At 61.4% G+C, this 17434-nt stretch overlaps 2 protein-coding genes across 3 annotated transcripts; one reads left to right on the forward strand and one right to left on the reverse strand.

Annotated features, from left to right (window-relative positions):
• The first annotated feature begins 1408 nt into the window (after positions 1–1408).
• Positions 1409–14491, forward strand: CARMIL2 (capping protein regulator and myosin 1 linker 2). Its single transcript, XM_007993942.3, is given in 39 exon segments — positions 1409–1937; positions 2191–2282; positions 2375–2428; positions 2665–2727; positions 2833–2957; positions 3076–3167; positions 3364–3434; positions 3550–3623; positions 3766–3841; positions 3949–4037; positions 4157–4251; positions 4328–4414; positions 4494–4606; positions 4699–4875; positions 4877–4962; positions 5046–5150; positions 5332–5401; positions 5529–5610; positions 5712–5808; positions 5890–5947; positions 6084–6256; positions 6443–6605; positions 6686–6787; positions 7824–7952; positions 8038–8151; positions 8318–8478; positions 8554–8641; positions 8828–8968; positions 9101–9167; positions 9640–9875; positions 10769–10869; positions 10952–11312; positions 11396–11518; positions 12956–12992; positions 13153–13224; positions 13349–13570; positions 13726–13806; positions 14161–14238; positions 14328–14491. Coding segments are annotated over 39 exon segments (4308 nt in total). The 5' UTR covers positions 1409–1897; the 3' UTR covers positions 14441–14491.
• Positions 14451–17303, reverse strand: ACD (ACD shelterin complex subunit and telomerase recruitment factor). Of its 2 annotated transcripts, XM_007993943.3 has the most exons (12): positions 17038–17303; positions 16819–16961; positions 16618–16711; positions 16452–16528; positions 16290–16334; positions 16144–16178; positions 15843–15994; positions 15635–15731; positions 15473–15556; positions 14908–15284; positions 14684–14775; positions 14451–14606 (listed from the first exon to the last, which is right to left on the reverse strand). In XM_007993943.3, exons 1-12 carry the CDS (start codon positions 17134–17136, stop codon positions 14528–14530), a joined length of 1374 nt encoding a protein of 457 aa, XP_007992134.2. In that variant the 5' UTR covers positions 17137–17303; the 3' UTR covers positions 14451–14527. The 2 variants fall into 2 exon arrangements, with proteins under 2 accessions (XP_007992134.2, XP_037863953.1); XM_038008025.2 differs by lacking the exon at positions 15473–15556 and having other exon boundaries at positions 17038–17217.
• Between the last annotated feature and the right edge of the window lie 131 nt (positions 17304–17434).

The raw sequence follows: 17434 nt of genomic DNA on the forward strand, positions 1-17434 counted from the left end.
CACTTTGGGAGGCTGAGGTGGGCGGATTGCCTGAGTTCAGGAGTTGGAGACCAGCCTGACAAACATGGTGAAACCCCATCTCTACTAAAAATACAAAAATTCGCTGGGTGTGGTGGCACGTGCCTAATTCCAGCTACTTGGGAGGCTGAGGCAGAAGAATTGATTGAACCCGGGAGGCAGAGGTTGCAGTGAACCAAGATCTCTCCACTGCACTCCAGCCAGGGCAACAAGACCGAAACTCTGTCCCTAATAATAATAATAATTAGCCTGGGCATGATGGTGGGTGCCTGTAATCCCAGCTACTCAGGAGACTGAGGGAGGAGAATCGCTGGAACCTGGGAGGCAGAGGCTGCAGTGAGCCAAGATTGTGCCACTGCACTCCAGCCTGGACCACAGAGCAAGACTCTTGTCTCAAAACAAACAAACCAACCAACCAAGTATGTCTCTTCAATCGGGGAGGCAGCAGGAACTCTCTGTGCAGCATCTTCTCCAGCTGACTCCTCCCTTTCACCCTTAGCTGTCTTTTCACCTCCACCTTGCTGAGCTACGGGCAGGGTAGACTGCTGATCCTTACCGCTTAAGTGGAGTTTAGATTGTAATAGAAGAAAAAAAAATGCAGCCTCTTCCTGTGAACCTTCCAGAATCTAGGTCCTGGTCTTTTAGAGGGCAACAGGCCAGCAGGCCCTACCCCATGACTGTCTGACCCCTCTCAGCCCTGGAGACACTAGCTTCTCTCTCTCTCTGGCTGCCCCTCCCAAACTCTGTCCAGCTTGGGGAGAAGGCAGACACAGGAAGACCCCCCATATACCTGGAGGACTCACTCCGGCCCTCTATGAAGTGCTTGGGGTTCAGGACTCAGCCCCAGGCTGCCCCACTGAAGGCCCCAGGTACACCCTCACCTTCAGCCCTGACCTCACCACTGCGGCAAGGAAGGGCGCTGGACCCATCAGGCTTTTTTTTTTTTTTCAGACAGGACCTGGCTTTGTCACCCAGACTGGAGTATAGTTGTGCAATCTCCGCTCACTACCACCTCTGCCTCCCAAGCTCAAGCGATCCTCCCACCTCAGCCTCCCAAGTAGCTAGGATTACAGACACACGCCATCACACCGGCTAAGTTTTAATTTATTTTTTTTAATTTTTTTTTTATTTTTATTTTTTGTAGAAACAGGGTCTCCCTGTGTTGGCCAGCTTGGTCTCAAACTCCTTGGCTCAAACGTTCCTCCCGCCTCGGCCTTCCAAGGTGCTAGGATTACAGGCGTGAGCCATCGCGCCCGGCCCCATCTGGCATTTTTTCCCACCTATTCAAAATCTCTTGGATCTGTAACACGGTCACGGACTCCAGGTTCGGAGCAACGGGCAGGACCCCCGGTGTTGGCAGATATCGGGCGCTCCTTGCTGAACAGTCCCCCTTCTGCCAGGCGCCTCGTCCACCTGTCCACCTCCGCAGCCTGGGCTTTGGAGGGGACCAGCCTGGGTGGGCCGCGGGGATCCCCGGGCAGGCAGCGTCCCCTGGTGTTCGCGGCAGGGACTGCGGGGCGGGGTGGAAGCAGGGGGCCAGGAACAGCTGGAGGCCCGCCACACGCGCCACCCTCCTGGCCACACCATTCCCCACCGCGACGTCTACCCTGGCGGAGAAGCTCCTGGGCGACAGGGTGGGAGGGCAGGTGGGACTCGGCCCCCCTCCCACAACCCCGCTCCCTGGCGAACTCTAGGGCCGCGAGGCCGGGGCGGGGAGGGGCCGGGCCGGGGGCGGCCTGGCAGGAAGCTGCGCGCACTTTCCGCCGCCGGGGGAGCAGGTGGCTGCCGTGCGGGTCGGGGCCCCTGGCTTCCTGTGTGCGCGCTCGTCCGCTGCTGTTTCCCGCCGGAGCTCGTTGGGCCTCCCGGGCCCACCCTGCCCATGGCCCAGACCCCCGACGGCATCTCCTGTGAGCTGCGAGGTAAGCACTGGCTCTTCCCGCCTTCTTGGCCGGGAGGAAGTAGTGCAGCCCCAAAATCAGAGGCCCACCCAGCGCCCCGGAGGGCCCGGTCAGAGGTTCTCTCTGCTCCCCAGGAGGGCGGGCGCCCCAGATCCTCTCCCTTCCTTCCTCGCTGGCCGCAGATTAGCCCCAGGGCCCCAGCCTGGCACAGACTGCGGGCACCAGTGGCTTATGTGCAAGGACCGAAGTCATCCAGCAGGCTGCCCTTCCACAGGCGAGATCACCAGATTCCTGTGGCCCAAAGAGGTGGAGCTGCTGCTGAAAACCTGGCTACCCGGGGAGGGTGCTGTGCAAAACCATGTCCTGGTATGGGGCAGGGGACAGAGCCGGGGAGGCAGCTGTGGCCCCACAGAAAGAGCCTCTTGTTCTGCCCAGGGTATCAGACTGTCTTTCCCCAGGCGCTGCTACGATGGAGAGCCTACCTGCTACACACCACCTGCCTCCCGCTGAGGGTGAGTCCCAGGGCCTGGCCACACCTCCCACCCTCCAGCAGCTACCTCGGCAAGGGGCTGCATCTGCGGTCCTTCTTGGCCTTGTGGGCCCTGACTTTGCACCAGCAGTCGGCTCCGGGCAGCCAACAGGAGTGGAGTCCAGGCAGGTCTGGCTGTGCTCCAGGCTGCCCAAAGGACTGGGCTTCCATGAAGGCGGGGTTTGGGGCTTGGTCCCAGCTGATCTAGGCGCTTCCTAGGTGGACTGCACATTCAGCTACCTGGAGGTCCAGGCCATGGCGCTGCAGGAGACACCCCCTCAGGTGAGACATCTAGTACCCCACCTGGGCCTGCAGCCTGGTCTTCATGCTACCACCATCACCTGTGCCCATGCGTGGAGCCGAGGCCCAGTAGTCCCCCTTCCCTAGGTCACCTTTGAGCTGGAGTCCCTGCGGGAGTTGGTCCTGGAGTTTCCTGGTGTGGCTGCCCTGGAACAGCTGGCTCAGCATGTGGCTGCAGCCATCAAGAAGGTCTTCCCTCGCTCGACCCTTGGGTGAGGCCTGGCAAATTTGAGGGGCTGACAGGGAAGGAGGAGGGAGTGCATGAGAAGGGCTGCTTCCCATCCCAGAGGCTGGAAGTCCCTCGCCTCCTTCTGCTTAACCCCCTACCAGGAAGCTATTCCGGAGGCCCACACCTGCCTCCATGCTGGCTCGGCTGGAGAGAAGCAGCCCCTTGGAGTCCACTGGCCCCTGCAGCCCCTGTGGTAAGGGCAAAGGCAGGACCACAGGCCTTCCAGCCTGCCCCAACTCTGCCTCCCCAGACCCGCAAGATGCGGGGGCCCCACACTGAACAGAGCCATTCAGGTCACAGCCACCACCTAGCCTGTGGGTCTGGTCTTCCTCCATTGCTGACCTTTTGTCTCTCTCCTTCTCCCCATTGCACCCCTGTCCCCTCCCCAGGTGGCTTCTTGGAGACATATGAGGCTCTGTGTGACTACAATGGCTTCCCTTTCCGAGAGGAGATTCAGTGGGTGAGGGTAGGGCCCTTTTGGAGGGCTCTGGAGACATCTGGTCCCCCATGTGTGCTGAGCCCCTCCCTGCCCCTTGTGGTCCCAAGCAAATTGTAAGCATCTCCTTCTTGCCCAGGACGTGGACACCATCTACTATCGCCAGGGCTGCCGCCATTTCAGCCTGGGAGACTTCAGCCACCTCGGCAGTCGGTGTGCAGCCTGCCAGGATGGGAGAGGAGGAAGATCCCAGGGCCCATATCCCTAGGCCTCATCTTCTGCATGGAGGGGCTGCTGGGCCTGGGACCTGGCTGGAGGGCCCTGAGCTCTGCCTCTCTTTCCACCCTCCCACCAGGGACCTGGCCTTGAGTGTGGCTGCCCTATCCTACAACCTGTGGTTCCGGTGCCTCTCCTGTGTTGACATGAAACTGGTGAGGGGGTGGGGGGTAAGGGCAGGGAGGGGCCAAGGGTGTGAGCCAGGGTGCAACCCGCTGAGGGCCAGGGTGCAGCCTGTGAGCCGCCACCCTCTGCTTCTCAGAGCCTTGAGGTCTCAGAACAGATTCTACACATGATGAGTCAGTCATCACACCTGGAGGAGCTGGTGCTGGAGACCTGCGGCCTGAGGGGGTGAGGGGACAGGGCAGGGCTTGGAGAGTAGAGTCTGGGGGCTTGGGATTGGGGGTTAGTGGACTGGAAGGGGTTGGCAAGCCAGGGGCAGAATCTCATGACTGGGGTCTGGTCCCCAGAGACTTTGTCCGACGACTGGCCCAGGCTCTGGCGGGACACTCGAGCTCTGGGCTGCGGGAGCTCAGCCTGGCAGGGAACCTGCTGGATGACCGAGGTATGGATGAGCCTGGGGACCACAGGGGCGGGCAGCAGGAGGAGGTGAGACCCACGTGGCTGGTCCCACCCCCTAGGCATGGCTGCACTCAGCAGACACCTCGAGCGTTGTCCAGGAGCCCTGAGGAGACTCAGCCTCGCCCAGACAGGGTTGACGCCGCGAGGTAGGCTGGATGAGGGAGGGGGTGAGGGGAGGGGGGTGGGGGTCTGCCCAACTGCTGAGCCACCCCACCCCACCACCAGGAATGAGGGCTCTGGGCCGGGCACTGGCCACCAATGCTGCCTTCGACTCCGCCCTGACCCACCTGGACCTTTCCGGGAATCCCGGGGCACTGGGGTCCTCCGAGGACAGTGGGGTAAGTGACTGTCTTCAGGGTGGGAGCCTGGGGTTGCTCAGAAGCCCTGGGAGGCCATCCCCGACTCCATCCCACCCCTGTCCTCCCGCCAGGGCCTCTATAGCTTCCTGAGCCGTCCTAACGTGCTGTCGTTCCTGAATCTCGCAGGCACCGACACCGCCCTGGACACTGTGAGGGGGTGCTCCGTGGGGGGATGGATGACCGACAGGGCGGACTGGAGGGCAGGACAGGGAGGGCTCGGTCCCCCAGCGGGTGCAGCCAACAGCCTCCCCCCCGCAGCTCTTCGCAGCGCTGTCCCGAGGCTGCTGCACCAGCCTTACCCACCTCGACGCTTCGAGGAACGTCTTCTCCCGCACGTAAGGGGGACCTGTCCGGGCCGGGGGAGGCAGCTGGAAGCCGCCTCCTTGCGCCCCCAGGCCCACCTTCCCACTTCCCTCAGGAAGTCCCGCGCTGCGCCGGCCGCGCTGCAGCTCTTCCTCAGCCGCGCGCGGACGCTGCGGCACCTGGGCCTGGCGGGCTGCAAGCTGCCGCCGGACGCGCTCAGGTCAGTGTCTGACCCCGGCCACGCCCCGCGGGCGCTCCAACCCCGCCCTGGCCTTCGCCCCTCCCCGCTCCTGCTCCGGTCGCTCCCACAACCTCCCCCAGATCCTGGCCCTGCCTCCTTCATTCGCACCCTGGAGCCCCCTGTCCCAGCTCCCGCCATCCCCTGTAACGTCCCCTCCCAGGGCTCTTTTGGATGGCCTCGCGCTCAACACGCACCTCCGCGACCTGCACCTGGACCTCAGCGCTTGCGAGGTTAGCGCCGGCCCCCAGAGAACACACATTGGGAGTGGCGCTGGAGGCGGGAGGGCAGGGCCGTGGGCCGCCTACCCCTCCCCACTCGCGGCCTGAGTGGGTCCCATCTCCAACCTCCCACATCCAGCTGCGCTCGGCCGGCGCCCAGGTGATACAAGACTTAGTGTGTGACGCAGGCGCTGTGAGCTCCCTGGATCTGGCGGATAACGGTGAGGCTGCACGGGAGCCCATCCTCGCATCATCCACTCGATTCCCAGTCCCCACCCTATCCTTGCAACTTCGCCTCGTGCGTGACCCGAGTCACCCCCAGGCTTCGGCTCGGACATGGTGACTCTGGTGCTGGCCATCGGGAGAAGCCGGTCCCTGAGACATGTGGCGCTTGGAAGGAACTTCAACGTCCGGTGCAAGTGAGCCCCCACCCCACTCCTGGGCCTCCCAGACAACACCCTACCACCCCTGTCCCCCACAACTGCGGCCCCTGCCCACAGGGAGACCCTGGACGACGTCCTGCACCGGATTGTCCAGCTCATGCAGGACGACGACTGTGTGAGTTCACGGGACCTTGCAGGGTCCTCGGGCAATTAGACCCCTTTGGTCCTCCCTTCTCTTGTTCCCTCAGACCCTGTGACCTGCCCTCACTGACCCCTGACTCCAGCCATCAATGGCTTTCTCTTAACCCCAGCCTCTTCAGTCTCTGTCAGTGGCTGAGTCTCGGCTGAAGCTGGGCGCCAGCGTCCTACTCCGGGCCCTAGCCACCAATCCTAACCTGACCGCGCTGGATATCAGCGGCAACGCCATGGGGGACGCGGGCGCCAAGTTGCTGGCCAAGGCGCTCCGGGTCAACTCCAGGCTCCGGTGGGCGGGGTCAGAGGGGTGGGACCAGCGGGCAGGGGGCGCGGTGGAGAGGAGGGTACCGGGCTAAGGGGCGGGACTGAATGAGGCGGAGCAAATGGTGCAGGTAGACTAGGCGAACGGACGAGGCCGAGGGTTGGGTAGGGCGTTGTGGAGCTCTGTCCCCGACTGAAGCCAGGCCCGGCCCAGGTCTGTGGTCTGGGACCGGAACCACACATCTGCTCTGGGTCTGCTGGACGTGGCACAGGCGCTGGAGCAGAACCACAGCCTGAAGGCCATGCCTCTGCCACTGAACGACGTGGCCCAGGCGCAGCGCAGCCGCCCTGAACTGACAGCACGTGCAGTCCATCAGGTGGGCGTCCCCCTCTTCCCTTGTCCTTCTCTGCACCCTGGCTCTGTCCCTCGGCATTTCTCAATACCCCTTACCCCTAGATCCAAGCCTGTCTCTTGAGGAACAACCGCGCAGACCCTGCCTCTTCTGACCACACGACCTGCCTTCAGCCACTCGGTCTGGTCTCAGACCCCTCAGAGCAGGTCAGTGTCCCCTCCCCAACCACGAGAGGTAGGGCATGAGGAGACCTGTGGCATCCGGGAGCCTCCATGAGTCAGAGGGTCTGACTTTCCTGGAGCCAGAGTGCCTGAACCCTGCTGTCCCAGACAAAGTCCCTCTCCTTGATCTGGAGACTGCTAAACACCCCTTAAATAGCTCTCCAATGACACCCTTGGTTGCGTAACGTTAAGCATGTAAACAGGGTGTCCTGTTAAAGAGGAATTTTTATGTCCTCCCTCAGTTTTCCCCCAATTGTAACCCCATCTCTGACCTCACATATTCAGAGCTCCCCTCTCCTCTCCATGGTGTGTCCAAACCCAGCTGCTGCTTCACTGTCTTCATCTCCCTCCACTACCTTATCTATTGGAGGTGTTTCCACCTCTCCATTCCCAAATACCTCTTCTTTCCTAAGCTGCAGAGCCCAAAGGTCTTAATCCAGACATCCTGCAGAGCTTCATGCTCTGCACTTCTCCAAGTGATGTCATCGTCTTCTACAAACCCTGTTCTCTACCCTGGAGCCCAATAACACTGGTGCCCACAGCCACCCAGTGCTGTGGACAGAGGTTGGGGCATCCTTCCAGGTCTCTCCTGGTCACACTGGAGCCCTCATAGCCCTCCTTCGTCCTGCCTCTAGACCAACCTTCAAACGTGCCACTCTTTACCCCCACACCAATTATTCCCTTGCTCCTCCTGGTCCCTCCTCCAGGGCTACTCACTCCCTTTTCCACCCCTCTCCCAGTCTGTCCTCTGTGTGGACAGACTGAGCTTCTAAAACACAGACATGATTTACAACTGCTTTCCTTCCTATTCTGGGCACTTAGGAAGTATATATAAAGTCCTTAAAATGAACCAAAGCAACAGATAGTTCCTTCCCTCCTTGAACAGATAGGGTTCCAAATTGGCTGGTCTAAGAGTGCCAGCTTCAGGACTTCCCTCTGTTAAAGAGCCTGGGAGGAAGGCAGGCAGGATCTGGGAAACTGGGAGGGAGCTAGGCTGAGACTGATCCCCATTCCCCCCCAGGAAGTGAATGAATTGTGTCAGTCGGTGCAGGAGCATGTGGAGCTGCTGGGCTGTGGGTCTGGGCCCCAGGGTGAAGCCGCTGTGCGCCAGGCTGAGGATGCCATCCAAAATGCCAACTTCTCTCTCAGTGTGAGCACTCCGCCTCCTGCTACAAGGACCCTTCCCCTCTTAGTCAGCTGTCAGCTTGCAACTGCTTTTCCTCTTTGGCCCTCAGATTCTCCCCATTCTATATGAAGCTGGAAGCTCCCCAAGCCATCACTGGCAGCTTGGGCAGAAGCTGGAGGGCCTTCTGGGACAGGTGGGCGAGGTCTGCCGCCAGGACATCCAGGTGAGAGGGTACTCCTGCCCCAGCCCCACCTCCATTCGCAGGTTTGACCCCCATCCTTTAGTTTTAACTATGATATCCCCTGACTCAATATTCTGTTGGAGTTGGAGCCTCAAGCCAGCAACCTGGTGTCTGGACATATCCTCACCATGCTCTGACCTTTGTCCAGGACTTCACTCAGGCCACACTGGACACAGCAAGGAGCCTCTGCCCACAGATGCTGCAGGGATCCAACTGGAGGGAGCAGCTAGAGGGGGTCCTGGCAGGCTCGAGGGGCCTCCCAGAGCTGCTCCCAGAGCAGCTGCTGCAAGATGCCTTCACTAGGCTCAGGTAGGCTGGATGGGGCTGGGCTGGGCAAGGCTAAGCAAAGCCAGCCCATTAACCCCTGTCCTCTCCTGCCCTTAGGGATATGCGGCTATCAATCACAGGGACCTTGGCAGAGAGCATTGTGGCTCAGGCTTTGGCAGGCCTGAGTGCAGCGCGGGATCAGCTGGTGAGGGGGAGATGTGCACACACTTTTGTGCACACACACACGTGCAGTGACTTGGCCATCTCCCTTGCAGGGGCTCTGTAATGTCTTCTGGGGTCATGTAGCGTAGGGCTATTTCAGGGTCCCCTTAGCACCAATGGGATCATGGCTGAGGCCCTACCTGCCATCTTTGGCTGCTTGGTATTGCAGGTGGAGAGTCTGGCTCATCAGGCAACAGTGACAATGCCCTCTGCCCTACCGGCACCAGATGGAGGTGAGCCCGGCCTCCTTGAGCCTGGGGAATTGGGAGGTATTTTCTTCCCCGAGGAGGAGAAGGAAGAGGAGGAGAAGGTAAGTAGTTTTAGAACACGGGGCATAGCACTCCCAATCTTCCCATCTTGCTGTGGAGTGTGGAAGGTGAAAGGCAGTTCTTTTGGGGTGGTGCTCTCCTACCTCAGGCTGAGTTTGTGCCCTCTCCACCAGGATGACAGTCCTCCACAGAAATGGCCTGAGCTCAGCCACGGTCTTCACCTGGTTCCCTTCATTCAAAGTAAGTCAGGACCTTGGGGAAGGGAGTTTACATGGGTGGGCTGAAGCTCCATTAGATTGGGGACCCGGGTACCTGGATGAATTCATTCAGCCTTGTCTGGGTACCCCCCAGCCCTTGACTGGGCCAGGCCAGGACCCCCGTGCAACTTGCAAAGCTGGGGTCTGCTGTAGTCAGCCCCGGGCGGGACCTGGGCAGACTAGGGACAGGACACCGGCTCGACTCGCCTCCCCCATGCCCCTTTGCCTACCCCCGGGACGCGCATGCTTGGCGGCGGCGCGGAGCCGCGCGCGCTCGGGGCCGCGCTCAGCACCACGGACAGCGGCGGTGGCGGGGGAGGGGCGGAGGGGCGGGGGGACGGGCGGCGTAGCCGGGCCCCTCCCCGCGCCCTGGGCGGGTCCCCCGCCGCCCTAGCGCCTCCGCCGCCACCTCCCCGGGCTCGGCGCTCGGTGCTCTTCTGGTGCTGTCCCCTCAGGTGCTGCTGAGGAAGCGGAGCCGGAGCCCGAGCTGGCGGCTCCGGGAGAAGATGCAGAGCCGCAGGCTGGGCCGTCTGCGCGCGGCTCTCCGAGCCCTGCCGCCCCCGGGCCCCCGGCCGCCCCACTGCCCCGCATGGACCTGCCACCGGCGGGGCAGCCCCTGCGCCATCCGACCCGGGCCCGGCCGCGGCCGCGCCGCCAGCACCACCACCGCCCGCCGCCGGGGGGCCCCCAGGTGAGCACCCTTCCCCCACTCCGGAGCGCGTGTAATTGGGGATCGCAGGTGGCCCGGCCGCTCCTCATGGGTTGTGGCGGTCAAGGAGAGGGGTTGGTAGGGGCCCAAGGCCACCTGGTCGTGCGGCCGCGGTCACATCCTGGCTTCTTCCTGGTCACCCCGCACCCCACCCCAGGCCATGCCTGTGCGGGACCATGGGTGTGCGGGTTCCGTTCGGGGTGTGCCTGGGTGTGGGACTCCGCCTCGGGGCGGCCCGCGGCCTCCGTGGCTGCGCGAGAGAGGGTGTCCGTCCTCCCTCCCTCCCCCGGGGCTGCTGAGAGATGCCGGACACCGGGTAGCCGGGCCGCGGGGCCAAGCCTGCGTCTGCTGAGCGTCCGGCGGCGGCGCGTGTGGGGAGATGCGTGTGTGGGCTGCAAGCCTGCGGGGGCAGCGGGCACTGGCGGAGGGCGGGGAGGAGCTGGCTTGAGGCCCCCCAGAGGGTCTGACGCAGCAGCCGGCGCCACTGAGCCGGCAGCAGGCCGGGTGGAGTGGGGGTGGGGTGGGGGACACTGCAGGGAACTGTTCGGAGCAGAGCTGGTGGCAAGTGGGAATGGGTGACCCCGGGGACACGTGGGGGCTAGGTTTGCTGGTGACCGGGTGGCTCGGGCATGTAGGATACTCTGTGGGACAAGGACGGGTGTGGACTGGGTGTGCGGGAGCCAGCAGCGGGTGAGGAGTGTGTGAAATCTGGCGTCTGTGTCCAGCAGCAGGACAGTAGGAGGCTGGTATCAGCAGCCCCTAGGGTCATCCCAGTCTGGAATCCTGGAGTTACTCAGTCCAGGCTGTCGGCCAGGGGCGGGGGAGAAGCCAGAGTTGCACTCAGCCCTGACCCCTGACCCCATGATGCCCCCCAGGTGCCCCCAGCCTTGCCGCAGGAAGGGAATGGGCTCAGTGCCCGCGTGGACGAGGGCGTGGAGGAATTCTTCTCTAAAAGGCTGATCCAGCAGGATCGCCTGTGAGTGAGGGGCATCTGCTGGGGGTGGGAGAGGGTGGGATGCCTGATGGGCTTTCTCACTCACTGCTGGGTGTCCCCACAGCTGGGCCCCCGAGGAGGACCCGGCCACTGAGGGGGGTGCCACTCCTGTCCCCCGTACACTGCGAAAGAAGCTGGGCACCCTCTTTGCCTTCAAGAAGCCTCGTTCAACGCGGGGTCCACGACCTGATGTAGAGACCAGCCCTGGGGCAGCTCCCCGAACCCGAAAAACTACGTTTGGCGACCTACTGCGGCCGCCAACCCGTCCCAGCCGTGGTGAGGAGCCTGGTGGGGCTGAGGGGGACACCAGCAGCCCTGACCCTGCCCGCAGGAGCCGACCTCGCTACACAAGAGATAGCAAGGCCTACTCGATGATACTGCTGTCTGCTGAGGAGGAGGCAACGCTGGGTGCCAGACCCGACAAGGTGAGGCTTGCTGATGGCAGGGTGAAGGCACTTCTGGGACCCAGGGCATGGACTCTCTCCAACCCGAGCATCTCTGTCCCTAGAGGCGGCCCCTGGAGCGGGGAGAAACAGAGCTGGCTCCATCCTTTGAACAGCGGGTACAAGTAATGCTGCAGAGAATAGGCGTCAGCCGAGGCAGCGGGGGTGCCGAAGGCAAGAGGAAGCAAGTGAGTTGGGGGCACATGACCGTGAAGTGAGAGGGCAGGTGGCATGCTGTGGGTGACATATGTGACCAAGATGGAGGAGACTCATGACAGATAGGTCTAATTGTCAGTTCTACTCCGTCCTCCTCAAAGTGGTTACAGAATCAACCTTTCTTCCCTCTTGGCTTCTCGACCCAGGCACAGTATCTCCTCTTCGGACCTGAGAAAGTCTTTTCTCTGCAGGTCTAACAGAAATCTAAGGCCTGGGCCGGGTGCCGGGGCTCACGCCTGTATTCCCAGCACTTTGGGAGGCTGAGGCAGGTGGATTACCTGAGGTCAGGAGTTAAGAGACCAACCTGGCCAACATGGTAAAACCCTGTCTCTACTAAAAATACAAAAATTAGCCGGGTGTGGTGGTGGACACCTGTAGTCCCAGCTACTTGGGAGGCTGAGGCACGAGAATTGCTTTAACCTGGGAGACAGGGCAGTGAGCCTAGATCGTGCCACTGCACTCTAGCCTGGACAACAAGAGTGAGACTCCATCTCAATAAAAAAATAAAAAGAAAGAAAAAGAAAAAAATCTGACCTTGTCACCTGTACTTGAAATAGCAAGTCCTCCAGGGGCTTCTTCTCAAGACACTGTTCAGACTTCACACCCTGCTTGGGGACCCTGTGGGGTCTTGGCCCTGGCCACCTTAAAAGCTCACTGCTTTCCTCCCCTAGGTGCAAATCAGAACCTCCACACACGTCCCTAGGTGGTCTGGATGTCCTCCTTGCCTCGCTTCCAGTCTCTAATTGTGGGTCACACCAGGTCCCTCCTCAGCCATCCCTGCATTGCCCATGGTTCTTCCCTGACTCTCCTCTGTGGCCACCCTGCTAATGTCACTCTCATCACAATCCCAAAGAACCCCAGTCCTCCATACCATTCAGTATCTTTTTTTTTTTTTTTTTTTTTTGAGGCGGAGTCTTGCTCTGTTGCCCAGGCTGGAGTGCAGTGGCCGGATCTCAGCTCACTGCAAGCTCTGCCTCCCGGGTTTACGCCATTCTCCTGCCTCAGCCTCCAGAGTAGCTGGGACTACAGGCGCCCGCCACCTCGCCCGGCTAGTTTTTTGTATTTCTTAGTAGAGACGGGGTTTCACAGTGTTAGCCAGGATGGTCTCCATCTCCTGACCTCGTGATCCGCCCTTCTCGGCCTCCCAAAGTGCTGGGATTACAGGCTTGAGCCACCGCGCCCGGCCCCATTCAGTATCTTAAAACAAAACAAAACAAAGCATGAAGTTGGCCTGAATTTAGAACCATTGAAGTGTGCGAAGAGTTCTAAGAGGGCTGGACTGGGTTTGCCATGTTCTTGTCCAGTCCATGGTGGGCATTCAGTGGCTGGATTATAAGAACAATAATGAACAAAAGGCTAGGGTTTGGGGCCAGGGCAGGGCTGGAATCTGATTGCCCTGTTTCCTACAGAGCAAAGATGGCGAAATCAAGAAAGCTGGCTCAGATGGTAAGTGGGAGCCTGGGGTGTGGCAGCATATTTGCTGGGAGGTGTCTTTACAGACAGCCCCCAAGGCACTTGCTCTCCTGGGGGAGGAAGGGGAGAGGCCAGGTGTTTCTTCCCCTCGCCTCCAAGGTCTGGTACCTGAGTCCCCAGCTCCGCCTTGCAGGTGACATTATGGACAGTTCCACGGAGGCCCCTCCCATCTCGATCAAGTCCCGCACCCACTCTGTGTCTGCTGGTGAGTGACGGCCACTGTGTGTGTTGGTAGGGGGAGCAGGGACAGGCAGGAGCAGGGTCAGACCGTTGTTCAGACCTATCTCCAAGACCTGACCAGGTCTTGGCTGACACCCTTCTCCTCACAGACCCCTCCTGCAGACCTTGCCCAGGAAGCCAGGGGCCTGAGTCTGCCACCTGGAAGACACTGGGGCAGCAGTTGAATGCAGAGCTCAGGAGCCGTGGTTGGGGCCAACAGGATGGTCCAGGCCCTCCCTCTCCTGGTCAAAGCCCAAGTCCCTGCAGAACCAGCCCCTCCCGAGACAGCCTGGGCCTCCCAGAGGACCCTTGCTTGGGCCCTAGGAATGAAGGTAGGCAGGCACCCGATTCCCCATCCCAATCCTGGGTTGGGTGCTGGAAGAGTTCCTGCTGGGAACTCGGCTCCTCTAAGGACCCTGAGGGTAGGAGGCAAGGGCTGGAGTGGGGACAGCTGTTGGAACACCCCTGATTCCCTGGCCTCCCTCAGATGGCCAGCTGAGGCCGAGGCCTCTCTTGGCAGGGCGGCAAGCAGTGTCTGTGCATGAGGACCAGCTCCAGGCCCCTGCTGGTGAGGGGAGACACCTTCCACGTGTGCTTGAATGCAGGAGATGCGGGAGGGTGGGCTTCTGGGGCTCCCTTCATGGCTTTGGTCCTTGGAGGGAGCCACCAGTGTGTGAGGGCTCAAGAAATCAGGGAGCCAGAAGGCCAGGTGCAAGGGTTTGACAAGCCCTTTCAACTAGCACTGGCTCCATGTCCCGAAGAGCAGCCTCTGTCAGGGGTAAGGACGCAGGGATGGGGGATGCTCTGAAGGCAGCAGTGTGTGTGAGCGTATACTTACATGCACTGGAGGTGGAAGAGAGGGGCAGAGGATGGACAGACCCCGAGCCTTAGCACCCACCCCAAGCCTTTCTGTGTCCCTTAGAACGGCCCCTGCGGCTGCAGCGCTCCCCGGTCCTCAAACGCAGGCCAAAACTTGAGGCACCTCCATCCCCAAGCCTAGGTAAGAGGGGGTCCAGGCCAGCTGGGAGGGTGGCAGGACTGCTTAGCCCAGCCCTGAACCTTCCTCTCTCCCCCTCCCTCTCCTCACAGGATCTGGCCTTGGAACGGAGCATCTGCCCCCACAGCCCACAGAGCCCTCCAGCCCTGAGCGGAGCCCACCCTCCCCAGCCACAGACCAAAGAGGCGGCGGCCCCAGTCCCTGATCCTCTCCTCTCCTGCCGCATGAGATTATTTTATTAAAAAACTCAAAGGAAGCAGAGTGTGGAGCGGTATCTGTCCTGCGTGACCTCTCACATTGGAGTTGGCTCAGACTCTGGCTGTGGATCCAGCAGAAAGTGCAAGGCCCAGGCCATGAGCTGGGGAGGAAGCCTGGAAAGAAACCATGGCTGCAAGTCAATGGAGCCTGGAACTAGTGACCAAGAGTGGGGGCAGACCCAGGAACTCACCTGGCAGCTTGGACCCGAGCACAGAGGGACGTGCAGGGTGGCTCATACTCATATTGGAAGGCAGAACCATCACGATGCCTCTTTGGGGGTTCCTGAAAGGGGTATGGTGTCTGGGGAAGAGCTAACAAGGACCCCAACCCCATCCAAGGCTACCCATGCTCCCTCTCAGCTCCACCTCGGGCCTTCCTCATTCCACCCTCCAGCTGCAGACGGGCTACACTCACCCAGACACGGCAGGGCTCCTGGGCTCCTTTGGTAGCTCCGGTCCTGGGAGAAGGCCGCTGATTCTTGCAGGGCAACCCTACAAACTCCTTGAACTCCAGGCTAGGTTTCTGGGGCCTGGTCACAAGAGCCTGGTGTGGACTGGGGACATGGCCACGGGGTGAGAGATTGGGAGTGCAGCTCTGGAGTGGGGAGCTGGGGGTTTGGCTGGGGTGTGGGGACCTGGGGATCAGGGGGGCAGGGGCTGAGCAGATGGTTGGTGGGGGCTGGGAGCTGCTCCTCTGCCCTGGGTCTGAAGCAGCCAAGGACAGGGCAGGCAGAAGGCTGATGCTGGTACCACTTTCCTCGGATGACATGTGGCCAGGTAAGGCTGGGGTTCCTGAGGAGGAGGGGACTCATTGTAGGCAGAGCCCTCTCCGCTTAGAGCAGCTGAGTGGCCTGCAAGCTCAGAAAGGACTGCAGGGACCATGTTCATCCCCCACCCGCCGTGCAACTTTAACAGCATCCTGCACAGCCCGGGAACCTGACAGATGGCAGTGAGTGCCTGTGACCTGTGCATCACCTCACCTGAGGAACTGGGTGAGGAAGGAGAGGCTATGAGGGTCAGAGAAAGGTCCTGCAGAGCCAGGTCTGGTGGGGGCAGCTCAGGGCCTGGGGGGTTCAGGAAGGCTTATCAGCACTGTGGACCTGGGCCCCAGGTATCCCCCCAACCTCTCCAGTCCCCCTTACCCTGTGTCCTCTGACAGGGGCCTAGAGAGCTCAGAATTAGCTGGTCATTCTCAGAGATGCATAGCATTGAGCTGGGGACAGTGTACACAGCTTCTCCCTGTGGGACATAAACTCTGTAGGACAGGCCCGTTTACTCTCATGTCCTGTGGGACATGACCCTTGCTCAACTCCTCACCCTGACATCTCCCAAGAAAAGCCCCAGACTGACCGTGGCCTTGCATCGTGAGGCAGCCCAGTGGGTGAGCGGGGGTGCTGTGCAAGGGCCCTCCAGCGTCAGGCAGCTTTCAGCCAGGCACACGAGCGCCCCCTGATGCTCCTGATCCTCCCGCATTTCATCCAGAAGCTGGGACAGTGATAGGCCTGGGGACAGGGGACCATGGGATGAATCAAGGCTTAAAGGAGAGGACTAGGAGGGGAAGTGGGAGGACAGCTTATTGAGGAAGTGGGAGTTTAAGGCTGGAGAGGTCACTGCACAGGGTGTTAGGACGGCTGGCCAAGCCCTACAGTACCTGCATTGGACGAGGTGGACTCTGAAAGGTGCTCCCTACAGGAAGAGAGTGGCCAGGACTCAGGAACCATACTGAAGCCTGTCTACCCAGATACACCAACCCCTCACCAAACCACACGTGGCCCCCGAGCCCAACCCCAGACTCACTCAAGGCAGTCATAGAGCTTTTTCTGAACATCTAAGTCTTGATTGCTAAGAAAAAGATAAGGGTAGTTAATGGGGGCCCAAGCCCTCCTACCCCAAAGGCTTCTACCAGCGCCGGCCAGGCTGGGGTGGGGAGAGCTGCTGGAGGGCGAAGGCATCACTTACCAACCAGGCACCCGCAGCCGGGGCTGCTCCGTGGGCAGGAGGCTGAAGCGGTCCACCTGGAGATAGAACTCTGCGGGCTGGAGGAGTTCGGGGGGAAGGGGAGGTCTCAGGAATCGTCACGAAGAGTCATGCCCGGTAACCCGCCCAAGGCAGTCTCACCACTCACCGCGCCGCCCTCAGCGACCTGGATATGAACCCCGCAGTCCTGCAGCAGCAGCAGCCGGCCCTCTGTCCCGCGGAAGCCGAACTCCTTCTCCTCCCTGCGGCGAGCAGGACCCTCACTGCCGGGCCCACCGGAACACAAGGCCCGCCCACCTCGCGCTCTCCTGCGGGACTCCGACCTCCGGAGCCGCGCGGGGCCTCTCACCAGTCCGAGGTGTCCAGGGCCTCCCGCGTCACCAGGCATCGGACACTGTAGGTCCCGTCAGACACAAGCAGCGTGGCCCCGACGTCGGACGCATCAGGGGCGTGGGATGGGCCCGCGGCCGCGGCCTCGGCCTCCTGTAGTACCTGACGGCGGCGAGCGGCGTCAATCCCACCACCCCGGGCCTCCGCCTCGGTCTCCGGGCCCTGAGTGGGGGCTCACCTCGAGCAGCTGCCCGGCTCGTGGACTGGAGAGTGTCTCCGACCCCAGAATCAGCTCTCGAATCCAGGGCCGTAGGACCAGCCTCCCCGAACCTGCCATCCCGGCGGCAGCACCTAGCGGAGGCAAACCGCCCGGGTTTCCCGCGGGCGCCGAGGCCCCGCCTCTCCTCGGAAGAGGAAGCCCCTTTGGCTGGGCGGGGCCTGAGGAGGAGGCCCCACCCACGTACACCCCGCGCCTGCGCAGGAGAGCGTCCTGCTCGGGAGGTTATGTGGAGACTCCCGCTGGTCCTCGGGATGCTGGCCCGTTTACTCTCATCGCGGCGTCACTCCGACAGCGGCCCGGCATTTCGGCCGTTCGTCAAGATGCCTGTGGTACCTAGAGGGAACAGAACAAGAGC

This window comes from Chlorocebus sabaeus, chromosome 5, assembly GCF_047675955.1.
Source record: "Chlorocebus sabaeus isolate Y175 chromosome 5, mChlSab1.0.hap1, whole genome shotgun sequence".
Classification (NCBI taxonomy): domain Eukaryota; kingdom Metazoa; phylum Chordata; class Mammalia; order Primates; family Cercopithecidae; genus Chlorocebus; species Chlorocebus sabaeus.

Coding starts and splice junctions, on each gene's coding strand:
- ACD (XM_007993943.3), bottom strand. CDS start 17,136: ATGGCAGGTTCGGGGAGGCTGGTCCTACGGCCCTGGATTCGAGAGCTG. Junction 16,335..16,451: donor CGGCTGCGGGTGCCTGGTTG/GTAAGTGATGCC, acceptor TCTTTTTCTTAG/CAATCAAGACTTAGATGTTC. Junction 15,557..15,634: donor CCCCTGTCAGAGGACACAGG/GTAAGGGGGACT, acceptor TGAACCCCCCAG/GCCCTGAGCTGCCCCCACCA.